At 38.7% G+C, this 22,237-nt stretch overlaps 1 protein-coding gene across 3 annotated transcripts in view; it reads left to right on the top strand.

Annotated features, from left to right (window-relative positions):
* The window catches only part of IL6ST (interleukin 6 cytokine family signal transducer), a 33,317-nt gene extending 14,303 nt beyond the window's left edge, over positions 1–19,014 (top strand). For all 3 annotated transcript variants that reach the window (XM_051804678.1, XM_051804677.1, XM_051804681.1), the window contains 9 exons: positions 4,470–4,552; positions 5,623–5,842; positions 7,067–7,243; positions 7,944–8,042; positions 8,592–8,738; positions 9,701–9,841; positions 10,743–10,839; positions 12,185–12,266; positions 13,060–19,014. In XM_051804678.1, the coding sequence (XP_051660638.1) occupies positions 4,470–4,552; positions 5,623–5,842; positions 7,067–7,243; positions 7,944–8,042; positions 8,592–8,738; positions 9,701–9,841; positions 10,743–10,839; positions 12,185–12,266; positions 13,060–13,785 (1,772 nt within the window). In that variant the 3' untranslated portion in view covers positions 13,786–19,014. The remainder of the gene's footprint in view (positions 1–4,469; positions 4,553–5,622; positions 5,843–7,066; positions 7,244–7,943; positions 8,043–8,591; positions 8,739–9,700; positions 9,842–10,742; positions 10,840–12,184; positions 12,267–13,059) is intronic.
* The last annotated feature ends 3,223 nt before the right edge of the window (positions 19,015–22,237 follow it).

Here is a 22,237-nt window from a genome sequence, read left to right on the forward strand (position 1 = left end):
TTGAGTTTCTTGATTAGACATGCAACAAAGCTCTCCTGAGTTACTGTCAGCACTGACTGACTTGACCCGTGCATTCCAAGGAGCATAAGAATAGTTTCCCATTAAGCCAATCTAGCGGTGCTTCCTGAAAACAGCTGGAATGGGAGGTAGGGAAGAAGCTTTCTTCACAGAAAACTTCTGTGTCTTCTAGAGGAAGTCTTCTAGAGGAGATGTAGGCTTTATGCTTGTTTTTTTATTCTGAAGGTTATCCTCTGTAACGGAAGTTATTCTGCCTATTAGGAAGTGTTGTATTGGTAGACCTACTGCCTTAGTTTGTGAACAACATGATGTTTAGGACACCAGTAGATAAAATTGTAGTTGAACAAGCATCAACAATTATGAAACAGAAGATTTTACTCACATAGGATGCATAGACTTCTTCACAAACTTAGTAAAACAATGATACAAAATAATGTGCATATAGTAAGTGTAGCCTCTTGTGCACCAAAGCATCTAAATAAAACATTCTGATTTACTTTTAACTTTTCCTAAGGTTTTCTGCATCTGTAACACTTTCTTGCTTATTAGTCACCTACAGCTGTCTCTGTGCTGTCTTGTACTCACTGTTTACATTATACACATAGTAATCAAGAGTCCTGCTGCTCATCACTGATATGGTTGTCACTGTGAGAGGCATAAGAAAGGGAATGCCATCTATAAAAGTCATCTCAGTTTAAGCAAGATTGAGTTTATGTGGAAGATAGTTTTGTTTTGTTTATAATTAATCACAAAATTCAGTTTCCTTAGTGTTCCTTCTTGATGATGTACCATTGGAGTTGTTTTATAGATCTGACTTGTAATATCCCGTTCCTTTCAGTAGGGGTGAACACTGCTTGCTATGGTCATAATTTAATGAGGAAAAGTTCTTACCAACTTCATACTTAAGCTCTTTGGGGGCAGTATTTGAATCGTGTTTAGTCTTTCACAAAATGACTTTGCAAGCAGGATACATACAATTTCAAAGTGTAAACTTTAAAGATACACAAAAGGTAGCAAACCACTAGGTTTAAAGTTCACAGCCCTGTTTAAAAAAAAAAAAGCTGCTTAAGAGTATCAGTCAAGCCTCAACTTTCAGTGCTTTGTGGAACAAATCCTCAGCATTGTAAAACTGTTGCCATACAGTAAATCTGTTCATGCTACAACCAGCTCACCAACTTGCCTGGCCTTTCACTACTTGCAGTGCTTCAGTCAGCTGTTATGACATTGTCTGTTTACATTGAACTGCATCTTCTGCAGGTGTGCTACCTCAGCCTGGTCATATTCGTATTCCTTCAGGACAGTGGCACGGAGACTGCACTCACTGTCTTCTAAGATGTGTGTCCACTGCATTCCACAGCACATTTTTTAACTTCATTGGTTGCTCTGAGTTGCTCATGAACACACTCATTGCTTGAAATGTCCCATGGCATTAAAGTAACTACAGCTTGCTGTGTTATGAGTTCAATAGACTTCTCAATTCATGGAAATCACTGCAGTATGTCCCCACTAGAGTGGCTCTCCCTCAAGCTTGTGCTTGAGTACAGAGATGGTACCTTCCGTCACTGAGTTGTGCTAAAACCATTAGTTGAGTATATTTTTGTTACTGATGTTGTTTAGCTGTTTTGTTTTGCATCATTTAGTGATTTAGCGATTGTGTCAAGCAACTGGAAACTCGTATGAAGTATAAAGTTGCAAAACAATAACTGAGCAGTAAAATCACATTAAAATCACACCCATGCATTTGTTACTGTGTGAAAAATCCTCTTATCAAATAGTAATTTCTTACATTTTTCCATTAACAGAACAAAATTACGTGCAGCATATATTGAAACACAACCTAGACCTATGCATTTGGCCTTTTAATTTGCTTTCAGTATAAAACCCCCACACTTTCATCAAGAACTTAGCTTTCTGTGGTCTGTTTTCGTTTTGTCATTCATCTTAGTAACCTGCATAGTCTGAACTGGAACTAATTCAACATCTTTAATAGATGTTTGAAATGTTTTTGAACCTGTATTGGTGTCAGAACACCCTACATTGTCTGGTTTGTTGCTAAAGGTAAAATGAATTAATTTCAGTGTGCAGTAAGCTGTTGAATACCTGTGTCATTGTGATGTATCACCATACCATTGTGATACATTGTAAATGAAAAAACACTGGTAGAAAATACAGTGGTAGAAAAGCATTTTAACTAATTGTCATAACTAATCTTCCTAAGACAATAGGATAGTCACACTTTTCCTACATTGCTTACTAATCAGATAGCACTTTGTGCTATTATAGGAATAAGTTGACAGTAGGATAATTTCCTATTCTGAGTTCACTTATGGACAACTTAAGAGGTGTGGTCACCTCTTGCAAATGCCTAGATACCCTCAAAAATTTATAGGATAGTGGGATAACTTTAATTGGAAAGGAGGTTATGAAGTCCATAGTTTCGTGATTCTTTTTCTACCCAGTGTCAAGCTTAGACAAGGGACTCCAGGTTGCAATTTTGGCAAAAGTAAACCAAAACTTTGTTAATATATTTTTATTTTTGAATTGCAAAGACTAAACGAGAAACAAGCAGACACTGGACACTTGAGTTACTTATATGGTTGTTATTGCCCTTAGTCAAACTAGAAAATTGACTTCTGAATACTGTGCTTTGTCTATGACTGTTAGACCCACATCCCAGAAGGTTCCACATCTGCTTGCCTTCTACATTCAGAGATTTGGTGTTTGTCTCAGTAGCAAGCTACCAAGATACAGGCATGTTTACCCTACTGTTTTGAGGAAGGTACACTTCTCTATTTTTCATATGGTTTTATCCAAGTGTTATGTTTCCAAACATTAAATATTGTAACTAATCAAGTGAAGTTTCAATAGAATCTTTAAATGGAAATGCACAAATGCAGAATTACAGTGTTAGAGTAATGCAAGGATTCTTACAATTTTGAAATCTTTTGGCAGTTACTTTACTACATAATCCTTATGAGGAAACAGCTGCTTTTTATCTCCAAATAGTGACTCTAGCCAAAGGTCTTCATATCCAGCAGAACAGATTTGTTGCATAGCTATGTAAGTTAAAATAATATGCATTGTGATTTCTTGGGATTCTAGAATTAGTAAATTGCCTTCAAAGGGATTTTATTTTAAAAGTTTGTTTGGTTTCCTCATGAATCATCAGTGGTAGCAGCATTGGGAATCACTTGCTGATTTCTGACTTTAAAGGGAATTAAATAATGTGGGGATTTTATCTTGTTTTTCTAGGAACTTGGTTATTAGTATCAGTTAGAAACTCATTCTAGAGTTGGGAGGAATGAAACTACTTTAACTTGGTCCAGTTTCCATTTCTCTTCTACTTCGATAGCCTGCAAAATTGGCTTTGTTTCTGGCCTATGCTGATGTTACCCCACATGGAGCCAGTGCACAGACTTTCTGTTTGTGTACTTCATAGTCAGTAGGGATCTATTCCTGCTTTCCATTGCTGCAAATACTTTGTGATAGCAGTATAGCTTCTAGTCAACCTGATTGATTTTTTTTTTTTAATGGGCTTTAGCCTTTCCTGCTTGCACCTTCCTAGTCTTTTTTCTGTAATATCCTGTGTATTCCATAATGCCTTCCAAGGCGTGCTGTCTTCTAAGCAGTCTGTTTGCTCCAGAGTTTCAGAGCATGTCTTTAAACAAAGCTAAACCACTATAGGTTCCATTGTTAAAACAGATCAGAAATCCTTCCTTATTTATCCTGACTGAATTTACAATAATGAGCTCTAATTGAATGAATTTGTCATCTTAGATTGGCACAATAAGAAAAATATTTTGGTAATTTTTGTTTAAACAAAGTGGAATTTTTGTGCATAATGGCATTACTTCAATTGCAAAATTTACTTTCTCTGGGGGAGATATAGTAAAGTATTATTTCAGTATTGTAGTAGCTGCCTTTCAACTCCTAATGATAGTATGGCTTCATTTTCTGTATTTCTGCGTCAGGCTGAGCAATGAGGATTTCAGAATTGCCTGCCTGTTTAGACTGCATTGCTATTCTGCTGTAGTGACTGGCTTTGCAAAAATACTGCTAATATTGATTAACTTATTTTAGCTTTAGAACATGTCTTATTTTAGCTTTAGAACAACAGTGTTATAGTAGCAAATGAACATGATCCATATTAGGTAAGATGTACAGATGCTTTGTTTTCATGTCAACCAAATGCAGATACTCAAGTGAGGTTAAGAGCTCCCTTTGCCTCAGTTCCTGATTCTCCTTCCCTCATAACGTAAATCATAAGAAACAAGGTACACACTGTATACTTTACACTGAGGGGTTTTTGAGATAAAACAGACAAAACCTCATAATGATTAATATACAAAATATAAAAATCATATCTATTTAAAGCATATGATAATCAAGGTATAAATTTAAACAGATTAAATAAAAATATTTCTGCTATTAAGCATGGTTTCTTTCATCAGAACCATCTAAAGGACCACCCATATGGAGGATCATTGATGCATCTCACTCACCGGCTTCCTGGACTGTGCATCTGATGTGGAAGGTAAAGCAACGTGATAAACTGCAGGAATTGAGCTTTCTTTTAAAAACATGAGTTTTTAAGTAGAGAAATGTGCCCCAACAACCTTGAGTAGGGTGGTGGGATAGTACAGGTTTTATTGATATGAGAAGTTACTTTAGTGTTCTTATTATAATAATGAGTTATGAGAAGTTAAAAGTAGAGTTGTAAAGGCCATCAGTTGACTGACACACAACTGTGATACAGAATACACTTTCAGATTCCTGACTTGTCCTTAAGGAGTCTGTGAATTTGGAACTTCCACTTGAACAAAGCAAACCTTCATGTTATGCCTTCTGCTGTAACCTAAAGCTTTGGTAGCACTCTCTGGACAGTGAAACCCCAGCTGCAAAATCCAGTAAGCCTAGAAATCCTGCACAGGTCAGGCTTATTAAATACAGCACTCTATGTTTGCATGCAGTAGGCTGCTGCATCCAACTGGATCGTTGGTCCAGCTGAGACAGGGAATGTAATTACGGTCAGTCCCCATCCCCTGCTTTCTTTTGGTCCATAAACTGTGTCCCAGCTGTCTTTTTATTATTAATTCTTCCCTATTGCTAGGTGGATTGTGTGAAGTTACATGTAAATCAATATGGCATCGTTTTCTGACACCACTTGTGACAATGCTGATAGGCGCATGATCCTGGAGAAGGCCAGGGGTTGGACTTCAATGATCCATGAGGGTCCCTTCCATCTCAGGATATTCTGTGATTCTCCTTCTGACATTATTTAGCTTAGAATGGAAAAATCGCTACTTCTTTACAGTTTCAACAATTTTCTCTTAATTTTTGTGGAAACTGATAGTGTTACACAGAAACATAGTGTTTTTCTGTAAGTCACTAGGTGAGATTGTGATCCAAGAAAAATAGTATTTAAATGAAAAATAGTTTTAGAATTTACTGTTTTACAGAAATGAACAAGGGTTATTTATGCTTGTCTTAAATACACAGGTATTTGATCTATGTAACTTCTTTTGTTTTCAGAGTTTTAAATTGCGCCTCAAAGACAGTAAGGGATATGTCACGTTAGTTTAATCAAAGATGTGTTTCTGACAGGCATTGAAGCCTCCTGAAGCCAATGGAGTAATCTTGCAGTATGAACTGACTGTCAGAGATAAATCATCTCTCTCCAGTCCACTGAAGAAATTCAATGTTACCAGCACCAACCTTACGTTACAGCTGCCAAATGGAACTTATGAAGTGACTGTGATTGCCCGTAACAGAGTTGGGGCATCTCCTCCATCAGTTTTACTTATCCCAGCAAGTAATTCAAAAGGTTAGTGTCCTGATAATGTCTGTGTTAAATAAATCTGCATGGCTTTTGTTACAAAAAATCTTCAGTGTTGTAAAATTATACCTCTTACATGGACACATAATTAAAGCATTACTGAATGTATCTAGAGTCTCATGTGTTTATAACTGTTCTACCATTTATATACCAGGGAACATGTGGATTTATGTACTCACAGGGTCATTTAAAGCTATGTCTGTGTTTTACTGGGATTTGATCCTTAGAACTGCTGTGCCCTATATTCCCTGTTGTTTTTTTCTTAGCACAGCAGGCATTTTTGTGTCCTTATTAAAAAGAAAAATCAAAGTGTTGCGGAAGCAAGCATTCTTTACTTCATGTATATATAATTTTACCATTGCTCTTCTTTTAACTTCCTGTTCTTCTTCCCACCTCTTTCTGTGCTTTTCCCAGTCTCACTCTCCCACATTTTCAGTATCTTGCCTGGTTACTTTGTCATATGCTTCCACTGTTTCCTTATTGTTCATGTTCCTTTTCATGTTCTTTTTATTATGCAGTAATAACTAGAGGCTGGTTTCTCCTTACTTCCAGCCTTCTCTTTGACAACCCAAACATTACCAAGAGGGGAAGCAAAAAAAAGTTTTACGGGTAGATGCTGCTTTTAGAGTAAACACAAGGGAGAGTCACTGGTTCTAAAACCATTAGATAATTAGTTAAGGGTATGATTCAAATAAAGTAGCATTGCAGACAGAAGTAAGCACTTAGTAAGGTGTAAGCATATAGTGTATATATAAGGTATACAAGTATATAACATATATACTGTATACTTTATATATATTTATACTATATGTAAGATATAAATCTTAGTAAGGTACTTAAGTGTGACTGTTTTATACCCTTTAAATTCCCATTTTAAATTTGATTTCTCTCTGAAATAGACCTTTTCTTTTGGAAGCAAGAAACATAGCGTCTGTGTACATGCAATGGGGCAACTTACTGTGTTGGAGAACAGAGGAGAGGAGTCTAATTTCCGATATTCATATAGCCTAGTGCTGCTTACTTTGGATCTCTGATACAAAGATTCAGGTGTAAACCTCCAAATTTCAGAAAATGGTTTTTACAAAGGTTCTGTCAGTTTGCCGCCATTGCAATAACCCAAAAGTATCAACATGTGACAGAATATCTCTTATTATGAATATCTAGTGGAAGAACTGTCTGTATTGATCACTTTTCTGTTTTCTTTCTTTACAGCTCCTGTGAAGAACCTTAGAACATTGCCTAAATATGACAAGTTGTGGGTAGGGTGGACTGCTCCTAACAGTTATGTTCTTAAATATGTGATTGAATGGTGTCTGGTGTCCAGCCGCTCAGACTGCATCATAGAATGGCAGATTGCTCAAGGAGATGTTCAAGGAATAGACTTAAAAGGTATTCAGCTCATAAGTGTACAGAAGTTTTACAGTGGGATGCTGTAAAAACGTAGTGAGTATTCTCAAGGTGAAGAACATCCTCGTGCTGATTAGAGTTTTGTGGTAGAATGGGAAACTGAGTTAGTGCTGAGAGGGTTTCTTTTAGTTTATCGTAGGTATATTTTTGTCAAACATATAACTGTATCTGATCTTGCATTTGGAAATTTATATCATGTAACAGCAAGGGGTTTTATCTGCATTTTGGTTTTAGTCTTTTCGTTCTTGGAAACCATTGAAATAGTGGACAGGCTTAGTTCCTTCAAAATCAAACTCTCTGATCCTTCTTCAGTTCAAATATTGAAACTTGATCAGCTTTACTGTTCTTTTCAGATTATGATCAGTAACTCAAATCAATAGTTTTGGGAGCTAGTGCTGTAGACAGATGAAGGCTTTTTATGTCAAATAAATTAGAAAAAGACCCCTGACTTCTTTGAAATCTGTTTATTAAATTTAACATTTGAGTGTGAATTCAGTTCCTTTAGTTAATATTTTGGAGCAATATGTCAATGAGCTCTAGAAAATACTCAGCTACTTTAGATAGAAGTGCATCTAATTAAACAGACAAAACTCGGAAGTCTGTTGTATCTGAAGTAAATGAGAAGGATGGTGGGCAATTTGACTGTCTGAATAAACAACACCTTTTAAATTCCTTTCATTAGGTATAAAGCCGTTCAAGTGTTACTTGATAACTGTGTACCCTCTATATGCTGATGGTCAGGGAAGTGGACAGTCTGTGAAGGCTTATCTGAAGCAAGATCGTAAGTACAAAACCATCATCTTGGAGCACATAAACTGACCTTGTTGACAAAAAAATGAGGCCTTTGCTTGAATGTGGACTACGTAGTGAAAAACAGCCTAATACTTCTGACATAATTGATCTAGTCTCTTCTGTTCGTATTCATTCTGCTTATTTACAGTATTTAGGAGTTAAATAGATGTCTGTGGCTGATGCTTTCTGTTTTTCCAGCCTTTATCAGATAATTTGACATGAGTTTATTTTATTGGTATAGTGATATTTATATGCTGATTTCTTTTAAATTTCACGTATAAAACCAAGACGAATTAACTTCAGTTGAAGATTTCATGTGATGTGGTGATTATTCTTTTTCATAACTGTTTTCCTGAAGGTTTCTTTTTTAAAACATCTTTGTAGTTTTTATAGTGTCAGAAAACGGTGCTTTCCAAAAGAGTTAGTCCAACTATTCAATTGAAGTTTTTATGCAGTAGCAATTCAGTGCTCATTGATACACTTGCTTCTGTGGATGCAAGGCTGCCGAACAGGAACTAATCTTCATCTGCCGTTACAGGTCCTTCAAAAGGACCTACTGTTCAGACAAAAAAAGTAGGAAAAGCTGAAGCTGTTTTGACATGGAACCATCTCCCAGTGGATGAACAAAATGGATTTATCAGAAATTACACCATACTTTACAAAACTATTGATGGAAATGAAACAGGTACCAAAAAACAGAAGTGGTTTGTGGCATTGAAGTGTTTCATCTGTCTCTTTCCTAACATTTGTTTCTGGAAAAAAAAAGATAAAGAATCAAGTGTGGTTGACAGTCTCTTCTGATAACATAAAGCTGATGTCTGGGTCATAGTTCTCCATCTAGAACAGAAATGTCCCTAGCAGAGAATTCAGAACATTCAGTCTGTGTATAGCAGGGTACTGTGTTTAGTTTCTGAAAGCTGATTTGTGGATATTGTGCTCCCATATTTCTGTCTAAATACAGAATGAGATGGTGGTATATCAAGATGATGATAGACCATTCCAAGATATAAAAGGAGTTGACTGCATTTAACTATGATAAAACCTTAAAAAGGGGGATGGGGGGGAGTTTAATTGTCCTTCTGGAGCTATAGATCACTACAGTACTGATATAAATCATTTTGTTTTAAGTACATCTTAGTTTTCAGTAATGTATATAACCTGCAGGCATGAGACAGGCAGCTAGCACTATCAAAATTTCCTTCCTAGATTTGTTTAAATTAGAAGGGCCAAGTACTTATGCATACCCTATGTCTTATTATATTTAACCATGGGGTTTTTTTCTAGTCAGTAACCAACTATTTCTAATTACCTATGTATTTGGCCTACTAGACACCTTTAAGCCTCAGCTTTACTACTAGTTTAGTTTATTGGTGCATTCTGGGGAAAAAATCTCAGAGGAAATGAAACTAAATATAAAATAACATCAAAAAAGACTAATTTAAAACATTTGAACAGAAACAAATGAATCTCAGCATCTCTTGTAGAGGTGTGTAGTCTTTCTGTAGTCTTGTTGTGTTTTCTGTACAACCACACATTCTGCTAAAACTGTCTTGTACATCTGAAATCTTGAATGTCTTAATGCTGCTGGTTTTTTGGACATCTAATAAATGTTACAGAAAACTAGTATAAATTTCTCCCTCTCTTCAGTTGTGACAGTGGATCCTTCCAAAACAGAGTATACCCTTTCCTCTCTAACCAGTGACACACTGTATACTGTGCGGATGATGGCATCCACAGATAATGGAAGCAGGAGTGGTCCTGATTTCACATTTACTACACAAAAATTTGGTAAGGAAGAGTGGCAAGTCTCTTGAATAGCTCTTCTTATGTTGTCAAGCATGCTGATTTCGATGTGTTTTGTGTATACTTTAGGTTATAGTATTGTTTTGCCCGGACTTTTCATGAGTCATTAGGATTTACTCAGTGTTCTTGTCTCTTCTGGTGTCCAGTGGCACCTACCCTGGTCAGAGTCTTTGTTTTAATCTGAAGATAGGTTGGCCTTTATTACCCTGATTCGGGTGTCCTAAGAAGCTACAGACAGGTGTGCTTGGATGTTGATCTGCTGATCTAGGTTCTAGTCAGCATATGCCATTCTTACAGCCCTTCCTCAGGTTCTGCATTCTCCTTCATATTACTATTAAAGTTTGCTACAGTTCTCTGCAGAGACTTATTTTGAATACTTAAATTTGAATAGTTAAATTTATTGTATGTTCAGCTTTAGAGTGCTTCTTATTTGTAATGGTCAGAGCAACATTATTAGTGCAGACTTAAGTGTTTGCAGGCAGAGGTTATTTTCATGTACAGAATAAGCTGATGGATGAGTAGTTACTTTGCTTACATTACTTATTTGACCACGGCTATGTAATGGAAGCCAACAGGCCACTGAAACCCCTGGATGGCAGACAAATGGACATAGACATTACTGTCATACCTGCCCAAACCGCAAAATTATTTGCTCTGTCAGTATTACAACTTATAGATCAACCCATGTTTTTTGTTGATGCAAGGCATTATATTTTTAGGCCAGAGCTCTTCATGTTTTCACTAATAAATAAGCTCTTTTCCTTCTGAATGTGAAGCTTGAGAATTGAGTGTTGAAGGTGTGTTCAATTTCAGGTTTTCCCTGATCCTCTGCTGAGTTCCTTAAATGTCAAAGTGGGCTATAACTGCTTCTCTTCATCTTCTTCAGGGAAAGGAGAAATAGAAGCCATAGTTGTACCTGTGTGTCTAGCATTCCTGCTGATTGTGCTCCTTGCAGTTCTGTTTTGCTTCAACAAACGTGACTTGTAAGTATAAATGAAGTCTTTCTCTTATACTTCCTATATTTCTGAGCATAACAGAAATGTTAGTTCAATACCAGACAAGTAAGTATTCTGCAGATAGTTCAGAAAAAAAAAATGTAAGCCACGCATACACTGATTGGCATTAAAAACTTTTGTGTTTTCCTTGAGAAATCAGGGCTTCTTCTGATACTGATTTCTTACTGTTAACTGCACACATACACAATGTTCCGTGACTCAATCCTCTAGGTAAATTCCTGCTTTTCTTGCTAGAGTTGGTTAGGATTAGGTTTGTTAGGTTTTGATCGGGGTATACTGTCTGTGTTTTCTCAGTCATCATATGAGTGGAATGATGGTCCCTAGTTTGTGAAGCACAGGAGGTCTATTTGTTAGCTCTATTTGGACTATTTAATTACAGTGTTAACAAATATTAGGCTTTACAGGCAAAAAAAAGTTAGGCAGACATCTCAATCTGCCTTGCATAACCTCAGTCAAATTCTGTGTCTGTTTACTGTCTTCTGGGAAACAACCTGCCTGTTCCCTCACCCAGCTCTTGTCTGTGGCTTTAACCAGAATGGCATTGCTGCAGTGTTTCCCTTGGCAAGGAATAGCACCTCTCTGATGTCACCAGTCAACTTCCTTTCTTTCTAATTGAAGACAGCATTTTATGTCCTTTTCTTTCTGACATCCCTGCTGCTCCTAAAATCAGTCTTATTGGACATTAGTTGAAAAGCACATCTTGCAATGTTCTTCATAGTTGTCCTGGAGAGGATCTGTTGTTGGAGCCTATTTATAAAGAGCAGGATAGGTGCATCAGGTTCAAAGTTGGTTTTTCTGGGGGGGATGTATGAACAGAAACTTCTGTTGTTAAGTGACAGTACTTTCTTAAACTTGAAAGTTACAAAGCAAGTTTTTCTTCAGTATTTTCACTTTACTTTTAACTGTGAAGTTATCTTAGAATTTGACCTGTGATATTCATAGTTATCTTAATGAATCAAGAATGTATTTTTATACTGATGTGCATCATAGACTCTACCTAAGTAATTTTTCTGTAGATTCTGGAGTGCTATAAATTTGAAAATCCCTTGCTGACTGTTACCATTTGTTGTTTTGCCTTATGTTGGATGGCTGCGTCTGTGTGGAGGAATTAAATGCAGTGTTATGTTTTGCTGAGTAGTATGACTTCATACAAGGAAGTAAAGTATCATAGGAAGCATTCCTATTTGGAAATTAATATTCTTGCAAAATTGCTGTGTAAAGGAGTGGTGTCCTGGATTATGCTGTACTTGCTATGAAAATGGGAATTTGGGGAGTGCATCTTGTAACTTTTCTGGTTTTTAATCCTTTGCAGAATTAAAAAGCATATCTGGCCTATAGTACCTGATCCATCCAAGAGTAACATTGCTCAGTGGTCTCCTCAAGTTCCAGCTAAGGTAGTACTCACCTTTCTGCATTCAGTATATTTCTAGTTTGCAAGGTATCAGATAAACTAACCAATGGGAGTTTTCTGTCTTCTAGCACACATGGATTTCAAGGAAAATCCTGGATGTTAAGTTTCATTGACATTGTGATACAATATGGTTAGAAGACTTATTGCATCAGTAGATTCAGCATTAGAAATACATTGTGAATTAAATTCAGTTTACTAGTTGGAAGGGCCAAGTCCTAATTTACTTAATCAGGATTAACTAAACAATTCATGATTCCCATTCTTAAAACCCTAGAGTGACTTGCTTGCACAGTTCACTCATGAGTGAGAGTGAAAACTCCAAAGAGTTTCTCATGGATGAGAAGATAGCAGCAACATTTATGCCCTGTGAATGAGATAGCAAATTCTATTCAACAAATTTTGGCTAATTTCTGTGAAGAAGTGCTGTGGTGTTGAATACATTATTTGAAGTAATGTATGGTTCTCAATATAGAATGTTCTGTGCTGTATAGCAAATGGTTCTATGCTTACAGCTCTTCAGGATAATTAAATGAGAGCAAAGCTTACCCACACATCCACTATGATTTTAAAGTAGCAGCATAATTAAGACTTTGCATTGGGAACAAGACTGTCCTTTATCATTTAACAGATACTTTGGAGATATTGCCAGATTTAGTAAAGATAAAACTTATATGAAGAGATTGAAAGCCATTAGAGAATAAAAATTCAGATATTTAATGAGGCTGTTGATTTTTTAACATGACCTTCCTCTTAGGCAACATACATCTTTCTTTCAGCATAACTTTAGTTCCAAAGATCAGATGTACCCAGAAGGCAGCTTTACAGATGTGAGCGTCGTAGAAATAGAAGCTGATGACAAGAAATCTTTTTCAGAACAAGATTTAAAACCCTTTGACTTACTTAAAAAAGAAAAAAGTACTTCAGAAGGGCACAGCAGTGGTATTGGAGGATCCTCCTGTATGTCTTCTCCTAGGCAAAGCGTCTCTGACAGCGATGATGGTGAAACGGCACAAAACACTTCAAGCACTGTACAGTATTCGACTGTAGTTCTTAATGGCTACAGAGATCAAACTCCTGTACAAGTCTTTTCAAGGTCTGAGTCAACTCAGCCACTGCTTGATTCAGAAGAGAGGTCAGAGGATCGCGCTGGAGGAGATGACAGTCCAGCACAGAGGCAGCAGTATTTCAGACAAAATGGTGGTCAGGATGAAACCAACAGAGACAGACCATGCTTTGACAGAACAAAGCAAATTACTCATGCTAATGAGGGGGATCTTGTTGGATTTGTACAACTGCAGATCTCAGGTCAGAGTTCACAGCCATTGGGCCTTGGGATGGAAAAAAATAACCAGGAAGCTGCTCTATCAAATGTTTTTCAGGCAAGTACTGAAGGACAAACTGTGAGACCTGAAACAGTGGAAGAAAATCCCCTGTCAATTGATGAAATGCCAAAAAGTTACCTTCCACAGACTGTGAGACAAGGGGGCTATATGCCTCAGTGAGAGAAGAGACTGGCTCTGTTTAGGCCTTCATTAGTGCCTGTTCACATTTTCCCCTGTGTTTCTGATAAATTAAGCTAGGTATTTTTATCTGAATGCAGATAGAAATATTGAAATTAAGATTAATTTGACAAAGTACAATAAGGACTGTGTTTTTGTGGAAAATTTGCAGTCCAGACCTACTGGAGACTTACTTTTATGCACTACATAAAATCTTATTTCTAGATAGCTGAACAAGCCTTTGTGCTATACTGGGGGTTTTGTGTCTTTTCATACCAGAATTTCACATGAATGAAAAGGGCAAGTTTTAATTAATCACATCAGCCAGTAGAAGAAGTACTTCACCTCCTAGAAGAAGTACTTTGATTTGTGACAGTGTACAAGCCTAAAAAGCCAACTCTAGTTGTGCAGAGCACCTTTGTGCACCAGTAAGACCTAAGCTTAGTATTCTGACATGGAATACTTGTGTCATATACTTTTCAATAACTTGTTTGACTTACTGAATTTTGACTTGGCCCAGTGCCTTAATTTTCAGCTTACCAGACATTCAAATCATGTTCATCCCTGTTTAAAAATTATAAAAATTAAATATAACTTGTGGTGTGCAAAGAGGAAAACAACAAGATTGCTTGAATCTGAATGCTACTACTATTAACTGATATTTTATCTACATTTAGATGTGTATACAAATTAACTATATAATAATTTGGCCTAAAAAATGTGCCTTGCAACTTGATGCATGGCAATTCAGTCTCATGTTCAGAAATTTAAAAATCAGGTGACAACACCGATTAACAGTTACTTAAATCATTTTGTATCCCAATCACTGTCTGATTCTACAATATCTCTTTCATCATGTCTTTGTTTAATAAATGCACCTTTGCTGTATACAGCTTGAGAGGCAAGTAACAAGCTTTTACCATTTTTCTAATACCTCAGGAGAAAGGGAATATGACCTTTTTCCTGATTGACTACAACTATTAGTGTGCTGTAGCCTCACTGCTAATACTGCGGGACCTTCTTGAAACTGAAGGCAGCCAAAGCATTAAAATCATTGACTCTTTTGAAACTAAAACCAAAACCTGATTTTGAGCTTTGGTAGAATGTATCTATTAGCAATCACGAGCCACAAATAACACTTAGGGGGTTGTTAAAATTCCTTACTTTTTTCTTAATGTCTCACTTTTTTGCTGCTCAAATGGTTTTCAGTTTTTGAAAAAGCTGCATTTCTTGCAAACTGTCTCCACCAGTATAAAGAAAAATTAAATTACGTGATAATAAACCCCTTTTCCAGTGATAATCAGAAATTGTATGGCACTCCTGAAGATTTTTTTGAATTATTTTTAAGCCTAACTTAGACTAGTCAGCTTTCTAATCTGACACTAATAAAACTGTATTCCAAAACACTAAATGCTGTGTTGTGAGAATAAAACAAATGTTTTATTTCTCCTTCAGCAAAAGAACCATATATTTAAGACCACCTGAAACCTTTTGTGCTGTGACCTCTGGTACTGCTGTTCTGCAGAGCACTTGCTAAAGGCCCTGGAAAGGCATGTGTCAGTATCATTTCATCTTCTCTTGTTCTTGTCTGACAGCTTGCATGGAAGGGTGGGTGTACATAAAAATGTCCATGTGTCTTTTGCTTCTGTTACAAAGAAATTCAGTGCAAGAGTAAATTCATAAGATTATCTCTTTAAGACTGGTATATTTAAAACAGATAAAGAATACAGAACCTTTAACGTTTCAGTATTCCACAGTTCCTTTCTCCTGACAGTATTTTTCTGTATCTGGGCACTTTTTTTTAAACTAAAAGGCTATGTTGCAGCTTACTGTAATTATACCTTTCATCAGAATAGTCCCCTTCCTTTTCACCCCACTGCACCTCAGCACCTTCAAACTCCCTCACAAAGGGCAAAGGTATAATGAAAACTCTGCTGTCATGAGGCAGCAGAGACCATCCTCCATTTTTTAAGAGGTTTAAGGAGCATTTCTTTGTCAGAACATGTTCCTCTTGGAAAGAAATACCAGTTACTTTAGTGGGGGATGGGTTGTCTTTTCTATGCAAACTTTACAGTGACTGTAGAAACCACAGGTAAAAGGGAAAGTCTCTGTTGAGCAGTGTGTGTGCTTATTAGAACTGCCCAGGAGCCACAGCCATTTAATCCATCTTCTCATTTCTGAAATATTGTAGGCCACAACCTGGCTGTGTTGCCTAAACATTGCTTCAAAGGTCTGAATGTTTTCAAAAACGTGCTCATGATTTTTTTAATTGTTTTTGTGATCCAAGGATGCTAGATTTTGATAGCATTTGTTATTTGAGGGAGAATGTCAGTTATTCCTTAAGTTGCTAGTTGCCTTTCTGTTAAAGGGGAAGGCATTTTATCCTCAGTTGCTGTTAATTGTGGACCATTGCTAATGTTAGAGCATCAAGAGATTCTCATTTTTAAAAGTCTGTGCTAACAAGAGTTCTGGCCTGTCAGTTCTAGTATTTTTCTTTGATGTTTGTGGGCCAGTGGTAATAAACTAAGAATTGTGCAGGAGTGGATCCTAGAGAGAGTTCTGGCTGGCAGTTATATGCTCTGACTTGAGCTTGTGCATTTATCTAGGGCTAAAATACTAAAGACTAAGCAGGAGATCCTGGTGAGTGAACAGCTTTGAGAAGCCACAATACATATAAATAACAGGTTTACAGCTAGTTCATAAACCTATGTGCCAAATATATCACGCAATGTTCAGGGTTTAACTTGATTTTGTACTTCAGACTGTAAAAATCTAATTGTATCAAAGAATTGGATACAGATTTTTAAGAATATCTGTAGCATAACTATAGCAATCAACTGAAATTTTCTGAAACTTGGGCCTAACATAGTAATTAAAAAGTTTTCTCCTCCTCTGACTAACGGCTGCGGTGTACTTTACACAATAAAGGCATTATTAAAGTAAAAATCACACTTCAGTGTAGACACTTTTATCCATCTTGACATGCAGGCTGGCTAAGGCTCCCCTGTTTACAAGGGAGTAAGTAGTTCTGTTGTGGTGGTTCTTTTAGACCAGAAGGTGATTGGTGTTGTTTCTGGACCGTGTTGGTCCACTTTCAGGGCAGTTGGTCTAGAAATATCCACTCCCACTGTAGTGAAAGTCTTGGGAGTGTTTCATACACCCTAGAGTAGAAAACTACACTGCCTGTTAGGCCTTAACATGGCAGCACAAAGCACAGCAGAGCAGAAATTTTTCTAAACTTTGTTCTGGAGAGCTTTGTGTCAAGTATGGGCTAGGTTGTACTACAGGAGCCTAGCAAAAGCTGGAAGAAACTTTGGCCCTGGGAGGATGAGGGAGTTTGCATGCAAAGGCTGAGACCTGTTCTTGGGTACTGGAGAAGCCCCATGACCTCAGGTGGGGTGTGGAGCTTCAGCTCTGACTGTAAATCATGAGCATTGCCAGGCGATTAAAACTTACATTTAGTATGCCCAGTATGTAGGAATCACATGCTGATTTAAATTCAGTAACTGAGTTTGTTTAATTAGTGCCAGGTCTTGAATATCCAAGACCCACATCAGTATTTGCTGCTATGCTATAGACTTCTTAGTGGGATCTGAAACTCCAAAGACTGTCAGAATGTTAATAGCCTGCCCCACTCGAGGATATACACGTTTTACACTGTATTTTATGTGCATTAAATGGGACTAAATACACTAGTTTATTTCCCCTTATTAGACAGTGGTTGTGACTGAGATTAACTGTTATTTGGACACATTCCTTTAAGTGTGTTTAAAAGTTCTCTTGACTGATCAACTGTAAAACTTCCTTAATCCTTGTAACCTCTTGTCTGTCTGCAAGGATGGATACATATAGCCATTTTAAATTCCCGAAGTTGCTTTTAGGGTTATTCAGAAAAAGTTTATGTGAAAAATATTGAGTCTTTTGTCATGAAACAGCTGTTAGGGAGTGAAGGCCAAGCTCAGAGTCTCCAGCTTTGCTGTTGATCCAGAAAACTGCAGTAAAGTGGAGGTATAAGTGCAAAAGCCTGGAGAAGTTTGGAATTAAATATCTTGAATTGGACTCACAAATTCCCATTTCTCTTCCTTTAAAGTGAAAACATCAGTTAAAAAAAAAAAAAAAGCTGAAATGCATGTATATTCGCTATCACTGTTGTTTCCTTTGTAGTACTTGTGCAATCTGAGCCATTCCTGAAAATGAAAGCAGTGCTGACTTCATGCACAAGGATGCATTTCTAAGGCCACCAGATTTGATAAAACAAACTTAAAAATAATGACAAAGAGCTGGATTTCAACAATTATCCACTTCCCCCCCCCTTAACTGTAGTGCAGAGAGAGGGTGGGCAGCAAGTACCTCCCAGAATGCAGCCTTAGCTAGTACTTGTATTTATTTGCAAAGACAACCTTGAAGGGGATATATGCAATAACGTCATTGCTACTCTGCAGAAGCACACTTCTGTAACAATAGATGAAAAACACTTATGGCACAACTGTTGACTGATGGCTGGAAAGCTCCACATCCTCCTGCTCAGCCTAAAGTGTCAGCTGTTCTCCGGTGATCACGGCTGTGATAGATGAGCATTCTCTGCAGTGTTGAAACTGGTAACACCTATCACTTTTTGTCATCAAAGCACATTTGTTAATGGATCCAGTCAACTTGCCGTGTTTTTTTTAACACACCAGTTTTGTTTACAGTGTCACATATAACCTGACACTTTGATACAGCCAGGGATGTCTGGTAACCAATTGCTTTTATTTGGGGATAAGGAGTTACTGGTCACCCAATTTGCTGTGCCAATATATGCATCTAGGTAAGCAGAGGTGTGCGACACAGGAACAGATACACCAACAAGGAAAGTGCCTTGATGCTGGATTGGATGGCTAGTGAATGGTGAATGTAAACGTTAAGTTAAATTTTACTATGTACTTTAAGTATGGCTGATTAAGCTAGTGGTAATTTGAATGCCAGCTTTAAAGGGCTTGCGTACTCCAGCCAGAGGTTAAACTTGTAAATTGCTGCATAAGCTGTCTCTGTATGGAAATGTGTTTTAATACTAGTTCACTGTCTTTGTTCTTTTGCAAGCTGCATGCATATTGTCATATAAAATCTGCTTTTTACAATTTATTTTATGGTCAGTTTTGAGTGTCTTCTTCTTTGTTACCTGACTGAGCCTGAATATTGCATTTCTGTAGTACATAATACACAGAAAGAAAACAAAACAAAATTCCATACGTACCTTGTGTCCTGGAGTCAGTGTTTTGTGAGGCTGACTTAAATAGTAACCAAGAAAGGAGAAGAGTCTGGGTCACTACCTCATAGGCATCAGAGACATGACCATGAGATACCACGATAAAAGGCTACCCCCCACATGTGGGCATGTTCATCAGCAGGCGAATAGCCTTTAGTCCTGCCTTTGCAATTGCTCCTGGAAATAGAAGTATTGCTGTCTATCCTCACAGACTCATTTCCAAGAAAGGCGTGACAGAGCTTGTCTGTGACAGCTCTGTATGACATTGCTCTCAGTACTAAAAAAGCAGAGGAAGGCTGGTCAACTTCCCAAAAGGCTTCAAGGTGGGGGCAGCTGGGGAAAGACAGCATCCCATTCCTGGCTGAAACTCTCATTTGAACGGACTCGGACCTGTGTGACACTGAGGGAGCGTGGGGTGGGGGTGTTATGTGTCACCAGAAATGATTGCTGCCACAGAAGAGCCAGCTGAGGCACATCATGTGCCTCAGCGCTTTGGTGGTATTAGGCGCAAATAAAACACTAGACTCCTTTTCCAAAATGTTAGTTTAGAGCACAGTAGTTCACTTACCACTGTTTCACATAATGCCCCTCAAGCTTCTACAGAGACAGCATTTTTTGTGTGTCCTCCTCCCCTGCACTCAGCTGATTGAGCATTAGTGTGGTTGTGGTTCACAACTGCAGGACAAAGTGTGCACAGAAGAGGAGGCAGCAGCTGTGTCTTTTACAGACTTCTTCCTTGCTGCCAGACCAATACTGAAAACACATACTTGTGCAGTGTACACATTAGAATGCCAGAAGCAGCCCAGTTCCTGGAAACAGTTCTCCACTCTCCATGGCAGAGGTCAGCAGAGTCTGCTGTGGAGGAGCAGGGGATGTGCCTAACCCTGAGCTAGCCTTGGAGTAGCCTGGGTTTGTCCAGCCAGGATGGTCACTGAGAGCAACACAGCACAACAGCCTCAGGATGGTGCACAGGAGCCCTGCCAACCCACACTTACAGGGCGATGTGGTGGGAGGGTGGCTGGGGGATTACTGCTTCGTCCTGACCACTGACAATCACAGTCACATGGAATCTCTCTGCAAAAGCATCTTCTGTGCATTTTCCAGACATTTGTGATGTTAGTGGCAAAGTGATCCAATGCCTTTCTGACTTCCCAGCAGTCTCCATCTACTATGAAATAACTAGCAGAGCCAAAATATTCCTCCCACTCCCTACAAAATAGCTAGGAAATTCCTGGCGCAGCCAGAGAGGGCTCTGAGCACTGATGACTCAACTGGGAGATGCAGGATGACTTTCAAAGCCAGTTAATCTGACTCCAGGCTCGCCTGGAAAATGAAAACATGCTGTGCACTGGGGTAGCAGGCATCACCCTGGTTTTCCTTTTACGATAACGCCTGAGTCACGCAGTGAGATTGGGCAGGAAGCTGGGTCAGGGGCCAGCAGAAGGTTTCAGTAAGGGGACAGCTCTGCAGGAGCCACCCACTCAGCTCCAGCAGCACTCAGCCAGTCCTCAGGTACCACCAGCACAGCCCATTACTGAGTGCACAGTGACATGGGGCAGGTTCTGAGCACCAGAATCCCAAGTAAAGCTCCTCAGAGAATGCTCTTCAGGGCTGCAAGTGCCTGGCACACTCATTACTGCCAGGATGCAGCCAAGCAGCAGACACAAGCCAGCATCGTTAACTGGGGCCAGTGAGAGAGCACTGTGGTATTGGGACAGTGGACTGGAGTCTGGACTGGAGCCTGGGCATCTCCTGGGAACCAGGCACGCTACAGATCCACTGCTTTCAGGAGCACAGTGCGGCCCCAAGTCTGGCCTCTCAGGGCATTTCTGGGGGGTGGACCAGCTAGGCCCCAGCACTCCACAGCCTGTTCAAGCCTCCAGGACCATGCCAAGAGATGGCAGCACATGTTTCTTGTAATAGTCAGACAGACTGACTGCTCCAGTAACTGTGTTTTTTTTAATATTTATTTTCTGACAGTTTAGCAATTCCCCTTGGCTATTCTTCTTCCTCTCCATTTGTCAGCAAAAGCTGTTATGTTCTTCCATCACATGCATTCCTGAGTGGGATAATAAGTCCCGGCCCAATGGGTAGGCTTAGCACCTGCCTGCTGCCAGGCAGGCCACAATTCCACAGCCCACTTGGCACACCATCCCCTTGGATGGGGCCACACAATAGCCAATCCACATGAAACAGGCCCAGATTACTGTCTCCTTGTCCCCGTGGGCTGATGAATATGCTGGGGTTCGCTGACAGGAAGGCTGTTCTCATGCACTTCTACAGCTTGAATCACCGCCCTGCTCTGCCTAGATAAGTAATCACCACTGACCCAAGCAATTGGCAAAAAGCATGGAACTCATGAAGACTATTTCTGGATCAGACCTGTGGCAGTAAAACTCTTCCTGCTTGAACAGAAACAGCTTTTTCCTGTGCTTGGAGGAGATGCATCATTGGTGAAAGAACATGTGCCTGGCTACATGTGCACCAAAGAGCCATGGGGACCACCCCTCTGTGCACATTGCCTCTCTTCACCACCACTGCAGGACTCTGCTGTGGATGAGGCAAGGGTGCTGTTTTGGTACTAAGACAAACTTCCCTAAATGGTGTCACTGTAATAATCTTTAAAGCACATTCTGGTCACACTTTATTATGGATTACATGAAGCTTCCCGTGTTCAGGCAGACACCTGAAGAGGCTGCCTCTTCCCTTCCCCACCTTGTTCTCCCAGACAAGTACTTGCTGATAGCAAGCACAAAAGCAGATGCCTCGAGGATGCTCAGGACATGGCTCTTTCAGCATGTAGCCATTATGCTCCATTTGCTGCATGTGTTTTTACTCCTCTGTTTGCTGGATATCTTCCTGAAACTATTAATGTTCCTGCATGTGTCAGAAAGCCTTTCCATTTTATTTAAATTAATTTCATTTAGATAGGTAATGCACCTGTAAATAAAAGCAAATTGAATCATTACATGAGTATCAGCCTTTAAAATTAGCCTAAATCCATCTCTTCACTGCTTTAACCACTGACTTTCTTTTTTCCCCTCTATGTGGGCAATTTCCCCTCTATAAGGGCACGAAGAACACAGAGATATGACAGGTTATGCACTATGGAAAATTTGCCTATGAGAAGGCACTCACTTATATCAAAAAGCTTGACAAATTCCTGCTCAAAGAATTCGAAGTTCTGGGTAGTTAAAGGTAAACTCAGAT

Source organism: Manacus candei, unplaced genomic scaffold (assembly GCF_025592945.1).
Source record: "Manacus candei isolate 608988 ecotype Guabito, Panama unplaced genomic scaffold, ASM2559294v1 h1tg000061l, whole genome shotgun sequence".
In the NCBI taxonomy this organism is placed as follows: domain Eukaryota; kingdom Metazoa; phylum Chordata; class Aves; order Passeriformes; family Pipridae; genus Manacus; species Manacus candei.